Here is a 19090-nt window from a genome sequence, read left to right as displayed (position 1 = left end):
TTTTGCATCTTCTGATAACTTAATCTGCCAATACCCTGCAGTTAAATCAAAAGTGCTCAGATACTTGGCAGAAGCCAGTGTATCAATCAGCTCATCTGCCCTGGGTATAGGGTGAGCATCTGTCTTGGTTACTTGGTTGAGCCCTCTATAGTCAACACAAAACCTCATCTCTCTTTAACCATCCTTACTGTGCGGTTTAGGAACAAGCACTACTGGGCTATCCCATGGGCTTTCTGAAGGCTCAATCACTCCTAAGTCTAACAGTTTCTGAACTTCTTGTTTAATGCAGTCCCCGACATGGTCAGGCTGCCTATAAATCTTACTTTTGACAGGTAAACTGTCTTCAGTATTGATTGTATGCTCACACCAAGTAGTTGTACCTGGCATCAGTGAGAAGAGTTCAGAAAACTGACTTAAAAGATGTACACAGTCATCTTTCTGCTCAGCAGTAAGACAATCTGCCAGTACTACTCCCTCCACTAAGCCATCAGCTTCAGTGGTGGAGAAGATATCAGGGAGAGGGTCACTCTCTTCTTCCTGTCCCTCATCAGCTGCCATGAGCAGGGTGAGATCAGCCCTGTCATAGTAGGGTTTTAGGCGGCTGACATGGAGCACCCTAAGGGGACTCCTGGCAGTGCCCAGGTCTACCAAGTAGGTAACCTCACCCCTTTTCTCTACAATTAGATGGGGTCCACTCCATTTGTCCTGGAGTGCTCTTGGGGCCACAGGCTCCAATACCCACACCTTCTGTCCTGGGTGGTACTGGGTGAGGACAGCCTTCTGGTCTTGCCATTGCTTTTGCAGCTCCTGGCTGGCCTGAAGGTTTTTACTGGCCTTTTTCATGTACTCAGCCAGTCTTGATCTTAGGCCAAGTACATAGTCCACAATGTCCTGTTTAGGAGCTTTTAAAGGTTGTTCCCAACCCTCCTTAACAAGTGCAAGGGGACCTCTCACAGGGTGCCCAAAGAGGAGTTCAAAGGGGATAAAGCCCACTCCTTTTTGGAGTACCTCCCTGTAAGCAAAAAGGAGGCAAGGTAACAGGACATCCCATCTCCTTCTGAGTTTTTCAGGGAGTCCCATTATCATACCTTTGAGAGTTTTATTAAACCTCTCAACCAGACCATTTGTTTGTGGATGATAAAGAGTAGTGAACTTGTATGTTACACCACACTCCTTCCTCATTGCTTTGAGGTCTGCAGACATGAAGTTACTACCTCTGTCTGACACCACTTCATTTGGGAAGCCCACTCTGGAAAAGATTCCCAGGAGAGCCTTGGCCACTGCAGGAGCTGTAGTGGTCCTTAAGGGGATAGCTTCAGGATACCTAGTGGCATGGTCCACTACCACAAGGATAAACCGATTGCCTGAAGCTGTTGGAGGGTCAAGGGGGCCAACTATGTCAACCCCCTACCCTTTCAAAGGGCACCCCAACCACTGGGAGTGGAAATAAAGGGGCCTTTGGAGTGCCACCAGTCTTGCCACTGGCTTGACAGGTCACACAAGAGTGACAAAACTCTTTAGTGTCCTCTGACATATGAGGCCAGTGAAACAGGGGAACACGCCTGTCCCAAATTTTACTTTGGCCCAAATGCCCAGCCAAAGGAATGTCATGTGCCAAGGTAAGAAGAAACTCTCTGTATTGAAAAGGGATGACCAATCACCTGGCAGCTCCAGGTTTAGGGTCCCTTGACTCAGTATACAGGAGGTTGTCTTCCCAATACACCTTGTGGTTATCACTGACATCCCCATTCTGCTGTTTGACAGCTTGCTGTCTCAAAACCTCTAGTGTGGGACAGGTCTGCTGTGCCACACTCAGCTCTTCCCTAGCAGCCCCCCCTGCACCCAAAAGCTCAGCAGTGTCTGCTGCCAGCTCATCTGTTGTAGGTTCTGTACAGGGAGAGGATTCCTCTTCCTCAAAAGGGGAATCGTCTGGTGAGGGAGGGATAGTGGGCAAGGATTTACCCTTCCTACCCCTAGCTTTTGGGAGCACTTGGTCCATTGTTCCAGGATCCAAGTTTCCCTGTCCTTTTTGCTTTTTGGCCTGAGCCCTGATTAAAGCAAAATATTCCCAGGAATGCCCAGCATTGCTACATGAGCCTCAAACTCCACTTCAGCCCAAGCTGATGCCTCCAAATCATTGCCTAGTAAGCAATCTTCAGGTAATTCAGTGGCTACCACAACTTTCTTTGGACCAGTAACTACCCCCCCAGTTGAGATTCACAACAGCCATAGGGTGGCTACGTGTGTTATTGTGAGCATGTCACTTGGTACTGCTGACAAAGTAGGTGTTGATCAGGGTGGACCAGTTTCTCTATAACCATAGTTACATTGGCTCCTGTGTCCCTGTAGGCCACAACCTCAACACCGTTAATTAAGGGTAGTTGCTTGTACTTACCCATATTAAGGGGACAAGCAACCAAGGTGGGAAAGTCAATGCCACCATCAGAGACTAGAACAGCCTTTGTGGTCTCCCTAACAAGACCAATCCCAACTACACTGCCAATGGTGAGCCCAGCAACACCCTTGGATTGGCTATTTGTAGTAGACTTACCACCACCACTGCTATTACTAGGGGCACTAGAATTTTCAGTTGGAGTTGTGGTGGTGGGAGGTTTGGTGTTTTTCTTTGGACAAGTGGCATCACTTGCCCAATGGCCTTTTACTTTACATAAATAACACCAAGGCTTTTTCTGATTGTGAGAAGAGGATTTGGACCCCCCCCCCAGAGGATTTTTGTGGGTCTGATGAAGACTCAGAATGTTTTTTATCTTTGTCCCCACCCTTGTCAGAAGACTTACCATCCTTCTTCTTGCCATCCTTGTCATCCCCTGTATGAACTTTTCTGTTCACTCGTGTTCTGACCCATTTGTCTGCCTTCTTTCTCAATTCTTGGGGAGAGACCAGATCTGAGTCTACCAAGTACCGGTGCAACAAATCAGACACACAATTATTCAAAATATGCTCTCTCAGGATTAGATTATACAGGCTTTCATAGTCAGTCACCTTACTGCCATGTAACCAACCCTCCAAGGCCTTCACTGAACAGTCTACAAAGTCTGTCCAGTCTTGAGAGGACTCTTTTCTGGTGTCTCTGAACTTAATCCTGTATTGTTCAGTGTTTAAGCCAAATCCATCCAAGAGTGCATCTTTCAAAACGTTGTGGTTATTAGCATCATTTTCTCTGACAGTAAGGAGCCTACCCCAACCCTTACCAGTGAAAGAGAGCCCCAAGATAGCAGCCAACTGCCTTTGAGGGACCAACTGTACAATACAAGCCCTCCCAAGTGCAGCAAACCACTTGTTAATGTCATCCCCCTCCTTGTAAGGGGGGACTATCTTATGCAGGTTTCTGGAATCTTGCTCTCTAACAGGATTGCTATCAAAAACACTGCTGCTGCCACCATGGGGAACTAACCCCAACCTCTGCCTTTCCCTTTTCACATCAAGAGATTCCCTGTCTAAGGCCAGCTGCTGCTGTTTAAGCTTCAGCCTGGCCTTTTCTAACCTCAGCGTTCTGAGTTCCCTTTCCATTAAGTTGTCCTCAGGGTGGGAGGCTTGGGAATTGTGAGGCACAGAAGTTATGTGGGAATTGGCAGAGTTGGACCTGTCCCTAACTGACTGGACTCTAGTAACCTGGCCTTTAGGAGTGAAAGGTGCCCTACTAATGTGTCACCCCCTCCCACTACCAGTGTCAACAGGTGGCCTGCTAGCTGACAGCTCCTTGGAAGAACCCTCCCCAGTAACCTCAGGGGACTCCTCTGAGTCTGACTGGGTACCCCCCTTGTCTACCTCCTGATCCTGGGATGGGCCAGACTGGTTCTGGTCACTTTCTAGGAGAAGGCTGATGAGAAGATCTTTTGTGGGATTCTTACCAATTGATAAACCTCTTTCAATGCAGAGACCCCTCAAACTTTTAAAGTTTAGGTTCCCATATGTTGCCTGTACAACCGTGGGAGTAAGCTCTACTGCAGACATGACAGAAAAGGTTTAGGACAAAGAGAGAAAAAAAAGTTTTTAGAACTTTTGAAACAACAGAGAAAAACTTTTGAAAACTTTTGAAAACTTTTGAAAGTTTTCAGAAACTTTTCAGAAACTTTTTAGAAGGTTTTAGAGAAGGGAAGTTAAAATGTTTAGGTTACTGTGTATAGTCCGAAGTATTTGGTATATGTTTTTCTTATGAAAAGCACCAATGACGAAGTGGTATAGCAGTTACAAGTACTTGTCCCACTGCTGCACCACCAATGTATGAGGCTGGCCTGGCTTATAGTGGGTACCTTGTGGTACTTATACCTTGTGCCAGGTCTAGTTATCCTTTATTAGTATATTAGAAGTGTTCTAGCATCTTAGGCTGATAGAGGTAGCTATAGCAGAGCAGCTTAGGCTGAACTAGGAGACATGCAAAGCTCCTACTACACCACTTATATCACTTAGCACTATATCATAAGAAAACACAATACTCAGAGTTACTAAAAATAAAGGTACTTTATTTTAGTGACAATATGCCAAAAGTATCTCAGAGGATATACTCCCTTAGGAGGTAAGTAAAATACACAAAATATACACACAAACCAAAATCAGGTAAGTAAACAGTTAGAAAAGTAGTGCAAACACCGTAGAACACAATAGAATGCAATAGGAGACAATAGGCCTAGGGGCAACACAAACCATACTCTCCAAAAGTGGAATGCGGACCACGAGTGGACCCCAGGCCTAGTGTAGTGTGTAGAGGGTCACTGGGAGTGTAAGAAAACACTAAGGGTGTCCAAGATACCCCAACCCAAGACCCCAAAAAGTAGGAGTAAAGTTACCCTACTACCCCAGAAAGACAGTAAAAAGTCGGGTTAGGGGATTCTGCAAAGAGAACAACTGACTGCAAAGCACTGAAGAAGTATTCCTGGACCTGAGGACCTGTAAAGAAAGGGGACCAAGTCCAAGAGTCGCGCAAGTGTCCAGGGGGGGCAGGAGCCCACTAAACCCCGGATGAAGGTGCAAAAGGGCTGCCTCTGGGTGGAAGAAGCCAAAGATTCTGCAACAACGGAAGGTACCAGGAACTTCTCCTTTGGTCAGAAGATGTCCCATGGCGTACTGGAGGATGCAGAGTTGTTTCCACGCAGAAAGACCACAAACAAGCCTTGCTAGCTGCAAGAGTTGCGGTTGAGGATTTTGGGTGCTGTCAGTGCCCAGGAAGGACCAGGAGGTCAGCCCTTGGAGGAGGAGACAGAGAGGGCGCTCAGCAACACAAAGAGCCCACGCAGAATCAGGCAGCACCCACAGAAGCACCTGAACAGGCGTTCAATAGATCTGAGCACAACAGTCGACTCAGCACAACAAAAGAGGGTCCCAAGAAGTCGGAGTCCAACTCAGCGAGTTGGGCAATGCAGGACGGAGTGCTGGGGACCTGGGCTAGGCTGTGCACAAAGGAAGTCTTGCAAAAGTGCACAGAAGCCCTAGCAGCTGCAGTTCACGCAGTGCACAGGATTACTGTCTGGCGTGGGAAGGCAAGGACTTACCTCTACAATGTTGCTGGTAGTCTTCTTGACACTTTGTTGCGGTTTTGCAGGCGTCCTGGAGCAGTCAGCGGTCGATCCTTGGCAGAAGTTGAAGAGGGAAGTGCAGAGGAACTCTGGTGAGCTCTTGCATTCGTTATCTGATGAGAAACCCACAGGAGAGACCCTAAATAGCCCTCAGAGGAGGATTGGCTACAGAGAAAGGTAAGCACATATCAGGAGGGGTCTCTGACATCACCTGCTGGCACTGGCCACTCAGAAGTGTCCATTGTGCCCTCACACCTCTGCATCCAAGATGGCAGAGATCTGGGACACACTGAAAGAGCTCTGGGCACCTCCCCTTGGGAGGTGCTGGTCAGGGGAGTGGTCACTCCCCTTCCCTTTGTCCAGTTTCACGCCAAAGCAGGGCTGGGGGGATCCCTGAACCGGTGTAGGCTGGCTTATGCAAAAAGGGCACCATCTGTGCCCTTCAAAGCATTTCCAGAGGCCAGGAGAGGCTACTCCTCTCAGGCCCTTAACACCTATTTCCAAAGGGAGAGGGTGTAACACCCTCTCTAAGAGGAAATCCTTTGTTCTGCCTTCCTGGGCCTGGGCTTCCCAGGCCCCAGGGGGGCAGAAACCTGTCTGAGGGTTGGCAGCAGCGGTAGCTGCTGTGAAAACCCCAGAAAGTTAGTTTGGCAGTACCCGGGTTCTATGCTGGAGCCCCGGGGATGCATGGAATTGTCCCCCCAATACCAGAATGGTATTGGGGATACAATTCCATGATCCTAGACATGTTACGTGGCTATGTTCGGAGTTACCATTGTGACGCTATATATAGGTATTGACCTATATGTAGTTCACATGTGTAATGGTGTCCCCGCACCCACAAAGTCTGAGGAAATTGCCCTGAACAATGTGGGGGCACCTTGGCTAGTGCCAGGGTGCCCTCACACTAAGTAACTTTGCACCTAACCTTCACTAAGTGAGGGTTAAACATATAGGTGACTTATAACTTACTTAAGGGCAGTGTAAAATGGCTGTGAAATAACGTGGATGTTATTTCACTCAGGCTGCAGTGGCAGTCCTGTGTAAGAATTGTCTGAGCTCCCTATGGGTGGCAAAAGAAATGCTGCAGCTCATAGGGATCTCCTGGAACCCCAATACCCTGGGTACCTAGGTACCATACACTAGGGAATTATAAGGGTGTTCCAGTGTGCCAATCAGAATTGTTAAAATTAGTCACTAGCCTGCAGTGTCAATTTTAAAAGCAGAGTGAGCATAAACACTGAGGTTCTGGTTAGCAGAGCCTCGGTGATACAGTTAGGCACCACACAGGGAACACATACAGGGCATACTTTATGAGCACTGGGGTCCTGGCTAGCAGGATCCCAGTGACACAAGCAAAAACAAACATACATACAAGTAAAAATGGGGTTAACATGCCAGGCAAGATGGTACTTTCCTACCCTTCCGTGTGATAAGGTTATATTGAATGAGCCACGGCTGTGAAGAGGCTTGAGTGCAGCCCACGTGTGGACTTTGATGGGCGAGATTTGGGACTGGGTCAAGTAAGATGAAATGGTCGAAGGATATCACATTGAAGGATACCTCACTGTCAATTACGAAGGGTATGAACTAACCCGTCAGGTCCAGGTGAACAACCAGGAAATTGCCAGTGGCCTTCGGCAGGCATACTTGATGGAGGATTTCGGTTTATGCCTGTATCCAGATAAGTCCTAGACTGGTGGCAGTATGAAGACAGAGTACCCTGATATCAGAAGCTCGGCAGTTTGGATGTAAATGGACAGTGGTGCTACGTTCCATGTAAACGAGAGACACTATGAATTTCCCTAAGCAGCATATTGGCATAGCTTCTCCCTTGACAAATAGTCTCCTTCGAGTCTCAACCAACTGTACGCAAGCCTGGAAGGATGCTAGGTCTTGCCTCGTGGCAATATTAACAAAGGCACCAGTGTTGATGATCAAGTTCATGGGGTGCCCATTCAGTGAGAGGTTGACAGTGGGTCCCAGGATCACAGATCTGCACGCTGACATCATCATGAGGTATCCATCCTCCTCATCATCACTGGCTGTTGATATGGTGAAATGAGAGGATGGCGAGGTAGGTGGCTGGCCTGTGGGTGTGAGAACAGTCTGCAAGTGATGGCTGTATCTGTCGCTTGAATTGGGACAGCATCAATACCCACTACTTAGTTTGTCTTTGTGTCTGCTGTGATCAGAGGTTTGGTCCTTCCTTTAGGTGCAGCAGATGAATTTCAAGTGGTTTTCTTTGCCACAACCCTTGCACATGTGAGAGCTGGGCACTTTTTATTGTGAGGATATGCCAACCCACACCTATAACATGATCTTGGGTTTTCTGGAAGCTGTGATCTGGCTTTGTCTTTGCATATACGATGACGGGTGCCTATTGCCAGCAGTGACTTTGTAGTAGTTGCACCCACTTCTATGTCAGCCACTTGATTGTCGGAATGTTCTTCTGCGTGGACTGTGGCAAGCATCTTAGCTAGAGAGTACGTTTCACTGAGCATTCACCTTCGGAAGGCTTCAGATTGACAGCCATCAACGATCTGCTGGCGCATGGCTTCCTCGTTGAACAATTCAGGGAAACAACAGTGTTTGATGACGTTTTCTAGATCCTTGATGAAGTTGTCCATTAACTATCCTGGTTGCTGGCCATCTTTTCTGAATGGCTACCTTTCATACTTCACAGTGGTGACAGAATCAAATTTCATGGCAAGTTTTTCTTTATCTTTTGTTACGTGTTGGCTTCTTTAGGGATTTTTTTGAGGGCCTCTTTGACACCATCCCCTGCAATGTTTTTGAGGTAGTGAATCCCTTAGGTATCATCAGGTTCATCTAATGCTTCAATTAAGTCATCAACTTTTTCGATCAAATTCAGCCCACCTCCCCTCAATATTGTGCTTCTTGGAAGGGGGGTTGTAGCTTCAGGAACGATGCAGCATCGTATGCAGGCCATCTGTCAGTGGACATGGTGGCATGCAATGAGGTGAGCATCTGGCTCTCAAATAGTAGAAGAGAAGATGTGAAACTGTGACTGTGCATGCCACGCTCCTGAGGCAGCAAGTATCAGTGGGCTGAAGGCGCAAGCAAGGATAAGCCAGGGGGTGTTACAGTTCAGGATGGCTGCTAGGCAGAAACAGGCTCATGGCAGGAGTAAATTGATGGAACTCCTCAATCCAAGACAGCCACCAGCAGTTGCAAGGGCTCCCATGTGTGTGAAGAAAGTCCCTAAGCCAAAATGGCCACCAGAAAGAGAGAGGGTCCGGGTACCTCTACAGGCCTCCCCAATCTAAGATAGCCACGGGCTGGGGAATAGGGCCTGGAGTGCTGTTGCAGCCAAACAAGGCTCTGTGTTGCTGCTGGAGGAGCCTCCATAGTCAGTATGTTCAGAATGAGGCTTGACTGGTGGTCCTGTACTTGTTAGAATGCCAGGCTGGAGGCCGGTAGCGAATGCGGCACAGTGATTCTCCTCGGGCGCTCCATGGGGTTGGAGAACGAGGCACATGCTCACAGAAATCAGCTGATCATGCTCGCCGATGAACTGTTGGGACAGGTAGGATGCCCCCTTGTCGTCAGTTGTGCCTTGCTGATTGAATGACGCACAATACAAAGATAGGGTGACCACCTGGCATTAAGGCAAATTCTGGACAGGACTGTACAAAATTCAGGACAAGGGGTCAAAATTCATTAGGTGATGCAGTTTCCACACATCATCGTCTATGCACAGTATAGTTTGATTTGGAAAAACTGTATGTCTGTGCAAATGTAATGGTCATTTCAATCAAAAATGTGTTGTCTGTAATGGCAGTGTGTTACCACACCATGCATTCTTCACTCCACTCTTCACCACTTCACAGCACTGCACCCTACTCTGCCTCCCTCCACTTCACACCACTCCAGGCCACTGCACTGCACTCTTCTCCATTCGGAACCACCCCACATTATGTCACTGCACTCTGTTACTTCACACTATGCCTCTCTACTCTACTCTGCACCACTCTACTCTATGCCAATGCACTTTATGCCTCTGCACGCTATACCACTCCAGTCTAGGCAACACCAATCTAGTCCGCACAACTCCACTATATGTCACTCTGCAACACTGCACTGTAGGCCACTGCATTCTAAGCTAATACACAATATACTAGTGCACTTTACTCTGTAACACTCAACTCTATGCCCCTGCACTCTAGATTAATACACTGTATGTCACTCTAATCTGCTTGGCACCTCTGCACTCTATGCCACGGCACTCGAAACCACTTTACTCTATGTCATCACACTCTAGGCCACTCTACGCAACTCCACTCTACCCTGCACCTCTCCACTCTAAGCCACTTCACTCTACTCTGAAACAATATATTCTATACCACTGCACTCTACGCCACTCTGACCACTGCACTCTAGTTCAATGCACTTTACGCCACTGCACGCTGACACTCTACTCTGCAACACTGCACTGGCCGCCACTCTAATCTGTACTACTGCATTCTATGCCGCTGCACTATGCCGCTGCACTGTGCATCACTGCACTCTACGCCACTGCACTCTAGGCACTATACTCTACTCTGCACTGCACCACTCTATGCCACTGCACTCTATGCTACGTGGGTCTACTCTGCACTCTGACACTGCACCACTCTGCATTACTGCACTCACTGCCACTCTATTGTATGCCATTGTACTCCACTGCACCCCATGCCACTCTATGCCACTGCACTCTGCGCTAATGCACTCTAAACAATTGCACTGTATGCCACTGCCCTCTACTCTGCACCACTGTACTCTACGCCACTGCTCTCTGTGCCACTCTACTCCACTCTACATCACTGCAATGACACTCTACTCTGCAACATTGCACTCTCTGCCACTGTACTGTACACCAATCTACTCTGTACTACTGCATTCTATGCCACTGCACTCTATGCCACTGCACTCTACAGCACTATACTCTAATCTGCACTACACCACTCTATACTACTCCACTCTATTCCACTGCACTCTCTGCCACGCGAGTCTACTCTGCACTCTATGCCACTGCACCACTCTACACTACTGCACTCTCTGCCACTCTATTGTATGTCACTCTATTCCATTGCACTCTATGCCACTCTGCCCTGCCCCACGCCACTCCATGCCACTGCACTCTAAACCACTGCATTCTACGCCAATGCACTCTGAACAACTGCACTGTACCCCACTGTACTCTGCACCTCTGGGCTCTACGCCTCTGCTCCTATGCCACTCAACTCTACTCCACACCACTATGCCACTAACTTTTCACCACAAACATTAGCCACTCTGGTGTATAACATGGCTAAAACACTTTGGCAAAGCCAATAACTCTTGTGTAGACAAGACCTATTGGCTTTGCCAATGCTTGTTAGTACAATGAGGTAACGAGGTCTCTGACAGAACTGTGAATGTGTAAGTCCTTATTTTAAAAATTAATTTGACGCCTCGTCAGAAGTAGTAAGCACTATGGGGGTCATTCTGACCGCGGCGGACGGCGGTCGCCGCCCGCCACGCGGTTCCCGCCGAAAGACCGCGGCGGTCATTCTGGCTTTCCCACTGGGCTGGCGGGTGACCGCCGAAAGTCCGCCCGCCAGCCCAGCGGGAAACACCCTTCCCACGAGGACGCCGGCTCAGAATTGAGCCGGCGGAGTGGGAAGGTGCGACGGGTGCAGTTGCACCCGTCGCGAATCTCAGTGTCTGCTAGGCAGACACTGAAATTCCTTTTGGGGCCCTCTTACGGGGGCCCCTGCAGTGCCCATGCCATTGGCATGGGCACTGCAGGGGCCCCCAGGGGCCCCGCGGCACCCCCTATCGCCATCCTGTTCCCGGCGGGAGAACCGCCAGGAACTGGATGGCGGTAGGGGGTGTCAGAATCCCCATGGCGGCGGAGCGCGCCCCGCCGCCATGGAGGATTCTCAAGGGCAGCGGAAAGTCGGCGGGACACCGCCGACTTTCCGTTTCTGGCCGCGGCTGAACCGCCGCGGTCAGAATGCCCAGCGGTGCACCGCCAGCCTGTTGGCGGTGCTACCGCCGACCTCCGCCATGGCGGTAATTACCGCCAGGGTCAGAATGACCCCCTATATAAGTACAATTACATCATAATATAGGCGGCTATAAAATGTGTAAATACATGTTGGTTAAATAAAAAAAGTGCTTCTCAAATACAGATTTGAATAATATACAATTTATAACTAGAACTAACATTTTTTCTAACACTCCATTAAAACCACACACTCCACAGCTCACCTTGGAACACCATTACAGTACCTCTCTAAAAGAAAATATTTTTGCCATCAGAAAGCTTCAAGTGACTCCTTTGATTAAAGTCAGTGCAGGTTTTTGAGCCCATTTGCAGATTTACCAGTCCAGCACATTTGCATTTCTTTAGGGAAGGAGACACCCTGGCAAGAAGGCCTTTTCTTATCTGTCTGCCCCTCCCTCCCTCAGAGCACAGGAGACTCCCTGCCTTTCAATCCAGCTGGGAAAACTGGTTTGCCGGTAATTTCGCCCTGCCGTCTGTTGTCCTTTTGGTGAAAGGCTAAAATTATGGACAAATGCCATCTGTTAAGACTTTCATCACGGACAACGGATGGCAGGGAATTTCGGGCAGTCCGTGAAATTTACGGACGGGTGGTCACCCTAGGAGCAGCTTTTGTCTTCTCTTTGTTTTGCACAGGCTAACTTTTCTTTTTTCCCCTGAACTCCTCCCTTACTCCCCCACCTCAGGCTGACCAGTCGAAGGCAGAGTCAGGGTCCTAGACAAGCCGACTCTACACCAGGCACAGGATGGCCTGCCCATTTGACATCCTGCACAAGGATTTCCGGCCTGAAGTAAGGCGCAAAGTTTCCTTACTTCCCCCAGCTAAGCAGGAGAACTATAAACTTTGTCCGAGTCTATTGACTTCAACATCCCAATGCTAGGTTTTTAGCCAGCGCTCCAGTGACATTATTTATAACAGAGAAGCTCGATTAGAGAAACCTTGTGGCCATGCAGGCACCTTACAGCGATACCAGGGTTCCCAATTCCACCTGCGTATAGCTCGGATAGTGCAGTTTTTTATTGCATTCTACAGCTCAGACCTGCATTTATAACGGCATGAACGAGACCGCAACTAACAAAGTATTTAGAGAAGATATGCTCTTGATAGCTTCTCTCTTATGGAGTTAAGAAACGTGTGATCATTGCCCTTAAATGTGGCATGCTACCAAACCACCTCGGCCTCCTTTAGCTCTGCAGCGCGGCATGGCAAGTCACAAACCCGCACCATCATGTTTCTCATCTCAAGCCCTGGAACAATTGTTTTAAAATAAAGAGTCCCGTGTGCAGCCGTCACGTAAAACGTGATTACACTCCAAAGCGCCCCTTTCTCTGTAAGCACGTTCACCTGCAACCTTCCCACGTAGCGCCCACTGCAGGGACTACAGCGGTGAAGTCATCACATGTTCAACACCCTAGTGAAGTCTGCTTTCAAGCTTCAAACTTTTATTCCTAAGCGCTTGAGAACTGTAGCGTGTTAATGGCGCTGTGAGCTCCTTGTCCACAGGGGAGTAATAACAGGAACAGGATTGGCTGCATGCCCCTACTGAGGACAAAACAGCCACAGACGTTACCCTTTGCAACTCTACCTTACCTATCATCCACCACGGTGACTTAGCGTAGGAGCACCTTTGAAATGCACTCTCTGTCCCTCTCTGGAGATGCTTCTCAACAGGTCCGCTAGAGCAAAAACGGATATTCTGCCTCATTCCGGGCTCCGTGAGAAAAACGGAAGATGACCCTTCCCGATTTAGATTCCTTTTGAGTACGGTCACTGTATGCTTCTTGCATCTCACGTTACTTTGGTGTCAATCAGTGGGGTACGTCGTATTAAAAAAAAGGTTTTTACTATTATCCCCCGGTACGTAATCTGACCCGGTGGTTGCGGGTGGGGCCCAGAGATACTCATTTTTAAGGACCGGCACTTGCGAAAGCAAGAGAGGGAAAAACACTCAAAGTGGAAAGAAGGATGAAAATAAAGACATAAAACCCGACACGAAAGGGGAAAGCAGAAAACAGCAAGAGTGAGGTAAAGGGACAGTGAGTGAATAGAAAGGCATGAGATGGACTCAAGACTTTGCAGCCTTGGTATTTGTGATGCCATTTAATTGTGCCAGCCGCTGGCTTCTGAGCAGAGCTTTGGTTACCAGCACTGATTGCTTCAACACACTCTTTCTCCCTTTGGATCCAGAGAAATGTCCCTAAGCAAAAGATTTGGAATCGCTGGAACCCTACCTTTCCTTTGACTCCTTCCAAACATTGCGCTCTTCTACTGGTACAGAAACCACTGACCTGCATCAAGAATGTCTCTCAAAAGCATTCTTCTAATGCTCAAAGACAGCAGACAACAAAGAAGGTAAAAAGAGGAGAAAGGGGGAACACAACTGGGAGAATTATTATGCACCAGTTTTGGAAGAATGGCTGGATGCACGCTGCAGGTCCCTAGGCCTCTAATACCCGGTACATGGAGGGAACTAGGGAATAACTCCAAGGCACATATTTGTGCATATGAAGGTGAATGAAACGAATCAGGGTTGAGGGAAAATCCAGTATAGACGGGATTATAGTAAAAAGTAGCAAGTGCCACCGAGCAGGTGCACAGAGCGGCATTCTGGACGCACCATTAATTTGCTGAATTGACTCTGACGGCTTTCGCCTTCGCTGAGAACCCAACGGCATTAGTCAGAAAAGGACTACCTGCAGTGAATTAATAATGCATTAAATTAATTTTTCATTCGCCCCGGCTTTGTATTTGTTTAGTTTACTGATTAAGTACAAAATAATATCGCCATCATTAATAAGCAAAACAGTAGCGGAAGCCAGGAAATTGGAGTGTCAGTGAGTTTACTGGTGTCTTTTTACTCTGCGTTGTGCTTGTTTTAGATATTTTAGAAAACTAGTTGCCTCTAACAGTGCCTGGAATGCAAAACACAAGAAAAATCTATGAGACTTCGGTCATATTCCATCTGGAAATAACAATACAAATGTAAGGGGGGAATGTGGACGATGTCTCTCAGGGCTTCAGCCCACAATGCAAGTATTTTTGAGTGCACACTGAAACTACGTTATGATTGTTGTTAAGGGTTCATGGCATTTGAAGATCTACTAAAAAGATGAGCTAAAACACTAGATGTAAAATCAGTTACAAAAAATCGTACCGTTTGACATTTCAAAAAACGAATTATGAAAAAGATCACTTTATTAACAGTTTTGCATGTGCGTGCAATACAACAATAATTGTATGTTCCCTAACTTTTTTGTTAGTTTGTAAAATTAGCACCGTAGAAGTATTGTAGGGACTCCCTGACGTTTGTTGCACGTCTATGATAATTTTATGCAAATCACGACCCTCTTTGTGTTAGTCTTCTGTCCACAGCTCCAAACGTTTGCCCAGATGCTAGGCGTGTGCTTTGATCCTAATAGTTGGGAATTCTCTTACTGTTGCTCCAATGACTTTGTCCTACTGGCTCCGCTTGCCTATCAGACTCTCTTGGAGAGATTAAATACATAAATTGAGAAAATTAACATTGAGAGCTATCATTTAAAAAAAAAAATAACATTGAGATCCATGTCCACCTTCGAGTGTACTGGAGCCTGAACTAAAGTGCTGCATTTAAGTTATCTTTTTCATATAGTCATCCACTAATGCTTGCTGAAATCCAACGCTAAGCTCCAAAATAATGCATCTAAAGCAGACATTGTGCTCCATTGATAGATTCTAATTTGTCATATTTCTGTATGTGCTCCTTTCAATCTTTGAGACACAGCTCTTATACAGATATCCCTATTTTGATTAATACAGGTTTCCACTAGAAAACTACAGTCTTAACAATAGGGTGCAAAACTTCACCCAACAAAACCCTAAGTTGAACAGAGGGAGTCGGAGAAACATTGTACGTGATACCCTCTACTGTTGTGGCAAATAGGAATGTGAGAGTTGGAATTTGATTATTCACTTAGGTTGGGAGAGAGACTACTTAAGTAGTAATAAATGGGTCTGTCTGTTTCAGACTGCTTGACACCTGGTTCTTGGTTAGAGGGTGGTACTTTTTTCTCTCCTACCCTATGGGACCACGTTGATTCAACATTGATGTTCCTGTGGAAGAGATATCATAGTTGTATATACATTAAGTGTGAAGCGGAACTGTGTACTTATCCAGGCAATAGCCAAGATGCAGAATCTTTGCAAGCATGATGACTATTACGGGCAGCTGTCAACTACTTCTGGAACTGCACTCCTGTTGGGCCTGGCCCTTTTGACAGGGTCTCACCCAGATTTTTGCCCTGCTGAACCTGATTTTGTTGGCATTAGGACTTTGTGCACTTTACCAGTGCTAACAAGTGATACAGTGTGTGCTCAAAATTGCAAAATTGGCTTACACTTAATTTGCAAATTTGGTTTCAGTCCTTAGTAATAGTAAATTGTATGACACATAGCCAGGGACTGTAGTTTAAATTATATAAGTAGGCCTGCATCACTCATTGTGCCACCGATTTACAAAGCCTTTTTAAAACATGTCCCAGGCCTGCCATTGCAGCCTATAGTACAATGTTAAACTGCCATTTAGACCTAGCCAAATAAACTTTTGCCAGGCCTAACCCTTCCTTTTTAATATATATGTCACCCCTAAGGTAGGGCCAAAAGGTTGTCATTGGAGAGTGCCGTGTGTTTAAAAAGTAGGACACATGGGTTTACGTTTTATGTGCCCCTGTAGTGAAAAACTCTTCAAGTCATTTTTCACTATAATAATACCTATCTCACCCATTGACCAACATGGGGTTACCTTATCAGATTAAATAAGTGATAACGTTTGATAGGGAGCAGATAGAGATATGTCGATTAGACTTAAATGCTTTGTAATACAAAATACTCTTCAATAGTAGCGTTGGATTCTAAGTCAAAATTCTGAGAATATAACTTTTAGAAAGTTGACATTTTCTTGACCTAACCAGACAAGTGAGGATGTGGTGCAGGTGTCAGAGTGGCTGCCTCGGGAGCTGGGGATCTGGGTTTGAGCCTTGGCGTTGGCCCAATGTCCTGCGATTCTGGGCAAATCACTTAATCTCCCCATGCCCATGGAAAGTGACTGGGTACCCTTACAAGTGATAAGCTTGCCTATATAAATCTACACATTTCATTTGTGCCTTTTGCCAGTATCCTGACTGTGAAAGGCTCTGCTCTTGGGGTTTGTGTATTCCTTTCAAACAATGACACATAAGGGGATTAAGTGAGGACAGGATGGACTATCCTGTCAGGAAGGTTGGGAGTAGAACTGCACCAAGCCCCACCTACATTTCAGATGGATTTGTCTCCTGCACACACAAAGGAACATGACACTAGTCTTTTGTCACCTCAAACTTCTTGGAGCCTTGAAAGAGGAAGGGAAAACTTTCCAGGACCAGATTTGAGGGTAGTGTAGAGAATCCCCCTGCTTCAAAGCCTGGTAAGGGTGTAACTATTGGACCTCCAGAGCCACTCTTCAGTACACTCCTGGACCTGTGGACATCAGTTAGGAACAACTGCCTTGTTTTCAGTTGACTGGCTTGCTGCTTGAGACCTGCCTTGTTCCCCAAATGACTGCCCTGCTGCCACCAGATGGCTACCTTTCTGCTTGAGATCTGCCTTGACCCTCAGAGGGCTGCTCAAGGACTGCCTTGTTCTCTGAGAAGGAAGACCGGACCTGCTCCTTTCATCCCAGACTACCTGAGTCACTCCAAGGATCAGTTTGATGACCTCCTGCCTGACCTACAGGGAAACAAGAGCACCAAGGGGCCTCCCTGCAACTGCTAAGCTGACCAACTGCAATTGGACCTGCTTGGATCTGCAACTGGACCAGCCTGAGCCCTGCTGGCTTCTGCTAGAGGCCTAATCCATAAGAAGTGCTCCCCTCAGGTCCTGGACTCTTGGCTGACTTCAGATTGCACTGTTCTACAAGAAAAGGTGAATTCCTGAAGTTTTGGGCTGTAGGAAACAGGGCCATTCGCATGACTCTGTCCCCCATGATGACCACCAACATGAAGCTCCATAGAACCTGACTCTTCAAGCTACAGTGGCAGCCAGCAACTGGTGACACAAGATCTGTACTTTGCTCTACAGCAATGACAGCCAGTGGTGACTGCCACAATGAAGCTCCATCAACAACTGTCTGAAACGGCCAACTGGATCTTCACCCTACAGTGATGAACATCCGCGACACCAGGCCTGCTCTTCGTGCTACAGTGACAACCATCCACAACTCTCTCCCTGCCCCTAACTACCTCCTCCACCATGAACAGAACTCTTTGTGCCAGACTTTGAGAAGGTAACTTTTTCAGTGGAATTAACCTGGTCCCTGTATCTGGGCCAAGCTCCATCACGATCGCATGACCAGATGACCATAAGTGGACTTTGTGCTTTTAGGTACTATATCTACATAAAACATTGAAATTATGTATTCTGGTTCTACTGATTGAATATTTGTTATTCTGGTATCATTTTATTTAATACAATTTGCTCTATTTCTCTACATTGGTTTGGGACTTTTCTTGTGTTCTGATTTCACTTTAATACTGCTTGTAAACTGCATAAATACTTTACACATTGTCTTTAAGTTAAACTTGATTGCTACTGATTTCTTATAACCCCTTACACGTACGTGATAAATCAAAGGCTTCAAACCCATCAATGGGATTCATCCAATCACTTATTTGTACTGTGTATTGTGTAGATATCCATCTCCTTTTCTGATACCTGATGACTTTTCTCCATCTTTTCCATGACTCAGGTGATTGCATTTGATCCAGACCTGGCTGAGAATGGATCCGTAGTCTACAGCATAAACCCACCAAACAAGTTCTATGCCCTGAACAGCACCACAGGAAAGATTCGCACTACTGGGGTCGTACTGGACCGGGAGAACCCGTCCCTCTCAGATTCTGAGATGATGCGGAAAATTGTAATCTCAGCAACTGATCGTACGTTCATGCAAATGTTTGTTCTTGTGGTGATTAAATGTGCAAAATTCATCTACAATTACCAACGTCCTGTATAGTATAAAAATACGATTTTCATGAAAGTACTCATAAACAAATTATAGCATGATAATATAACTGCAAAATCATTGGTCACCCTAATTGATTTTTTTTCTTGGAAGTGTTGTTTATTATGTTAAAGGTCCAGAGAACTTTAAAGGCCTCATCACTCTACCTGGAATGTTATGCTACTCCAGCATGGTTTCACCTTCCTTAATAGAGACTTAAATCAATTTAATTTCTACTAATGTTGTACACTCTTTTTACTACTGCTTCCCGTGTTAGTCAGGAAGATAGTCATCAAACCACTAAAGGACAAAAAATGAGAAAGCATATCAAACAAGGATAAGCAAACCACAACCTGTAATGTTAAGAGGGTCTATATAGCAATTTGATGAGCACGTTTTGTCAAACGTTCCGGACTGAAATCATCAAGTACGGTTTAATTCTTTATGCACTGGAAGGCTACAGGAACAAGTAAAAGCCATATACCACC

The 19090-nt window shown here is 46.6% G+C and overlaps 1 protein-coding gene across 1 annotated transcript in view; it reads left to right on the top strand.

Annotated features, from left to right (window-relative positions):
* LOC138301758 (cadherin-23-like) overlaps window positions 1–19090 on the top strand; it is a 1629754-nt gene that overhangs the window by 1348914 nt on the left and 261750 nt on the right. Inside the window, exon 21 of the mRNA XM_069242267.1 lies at window positions 18348–18537. Within this exon, the coding sequence (XP_069098368.1) occupies window positions 18348–18537 (190 nt within the window). The remainder of the gene's footprint in view (window positions 1–18347; window positions 18538–19090) is intronic.

Source organism: Pleurodeles waltl, chromosome 6, assembly GCF_031143425.1.
Source record: "Pleurodeles waltl isolate 20211129_DDA chromosome 6, aPleWal1.hap1.20221129, whole genome shotgun sequence".
NCBI lineage: Eukaryota > Metazoa > Chordata > Amphibia > Caudata > Salamandridae > Pleurodeles > Pleurodeles waltl.
The sequence above is the reverse complement of the archived record's forward strand: the minus strand, read 5'-3'. Positions and strand labels throughout refer to the sequence as shown.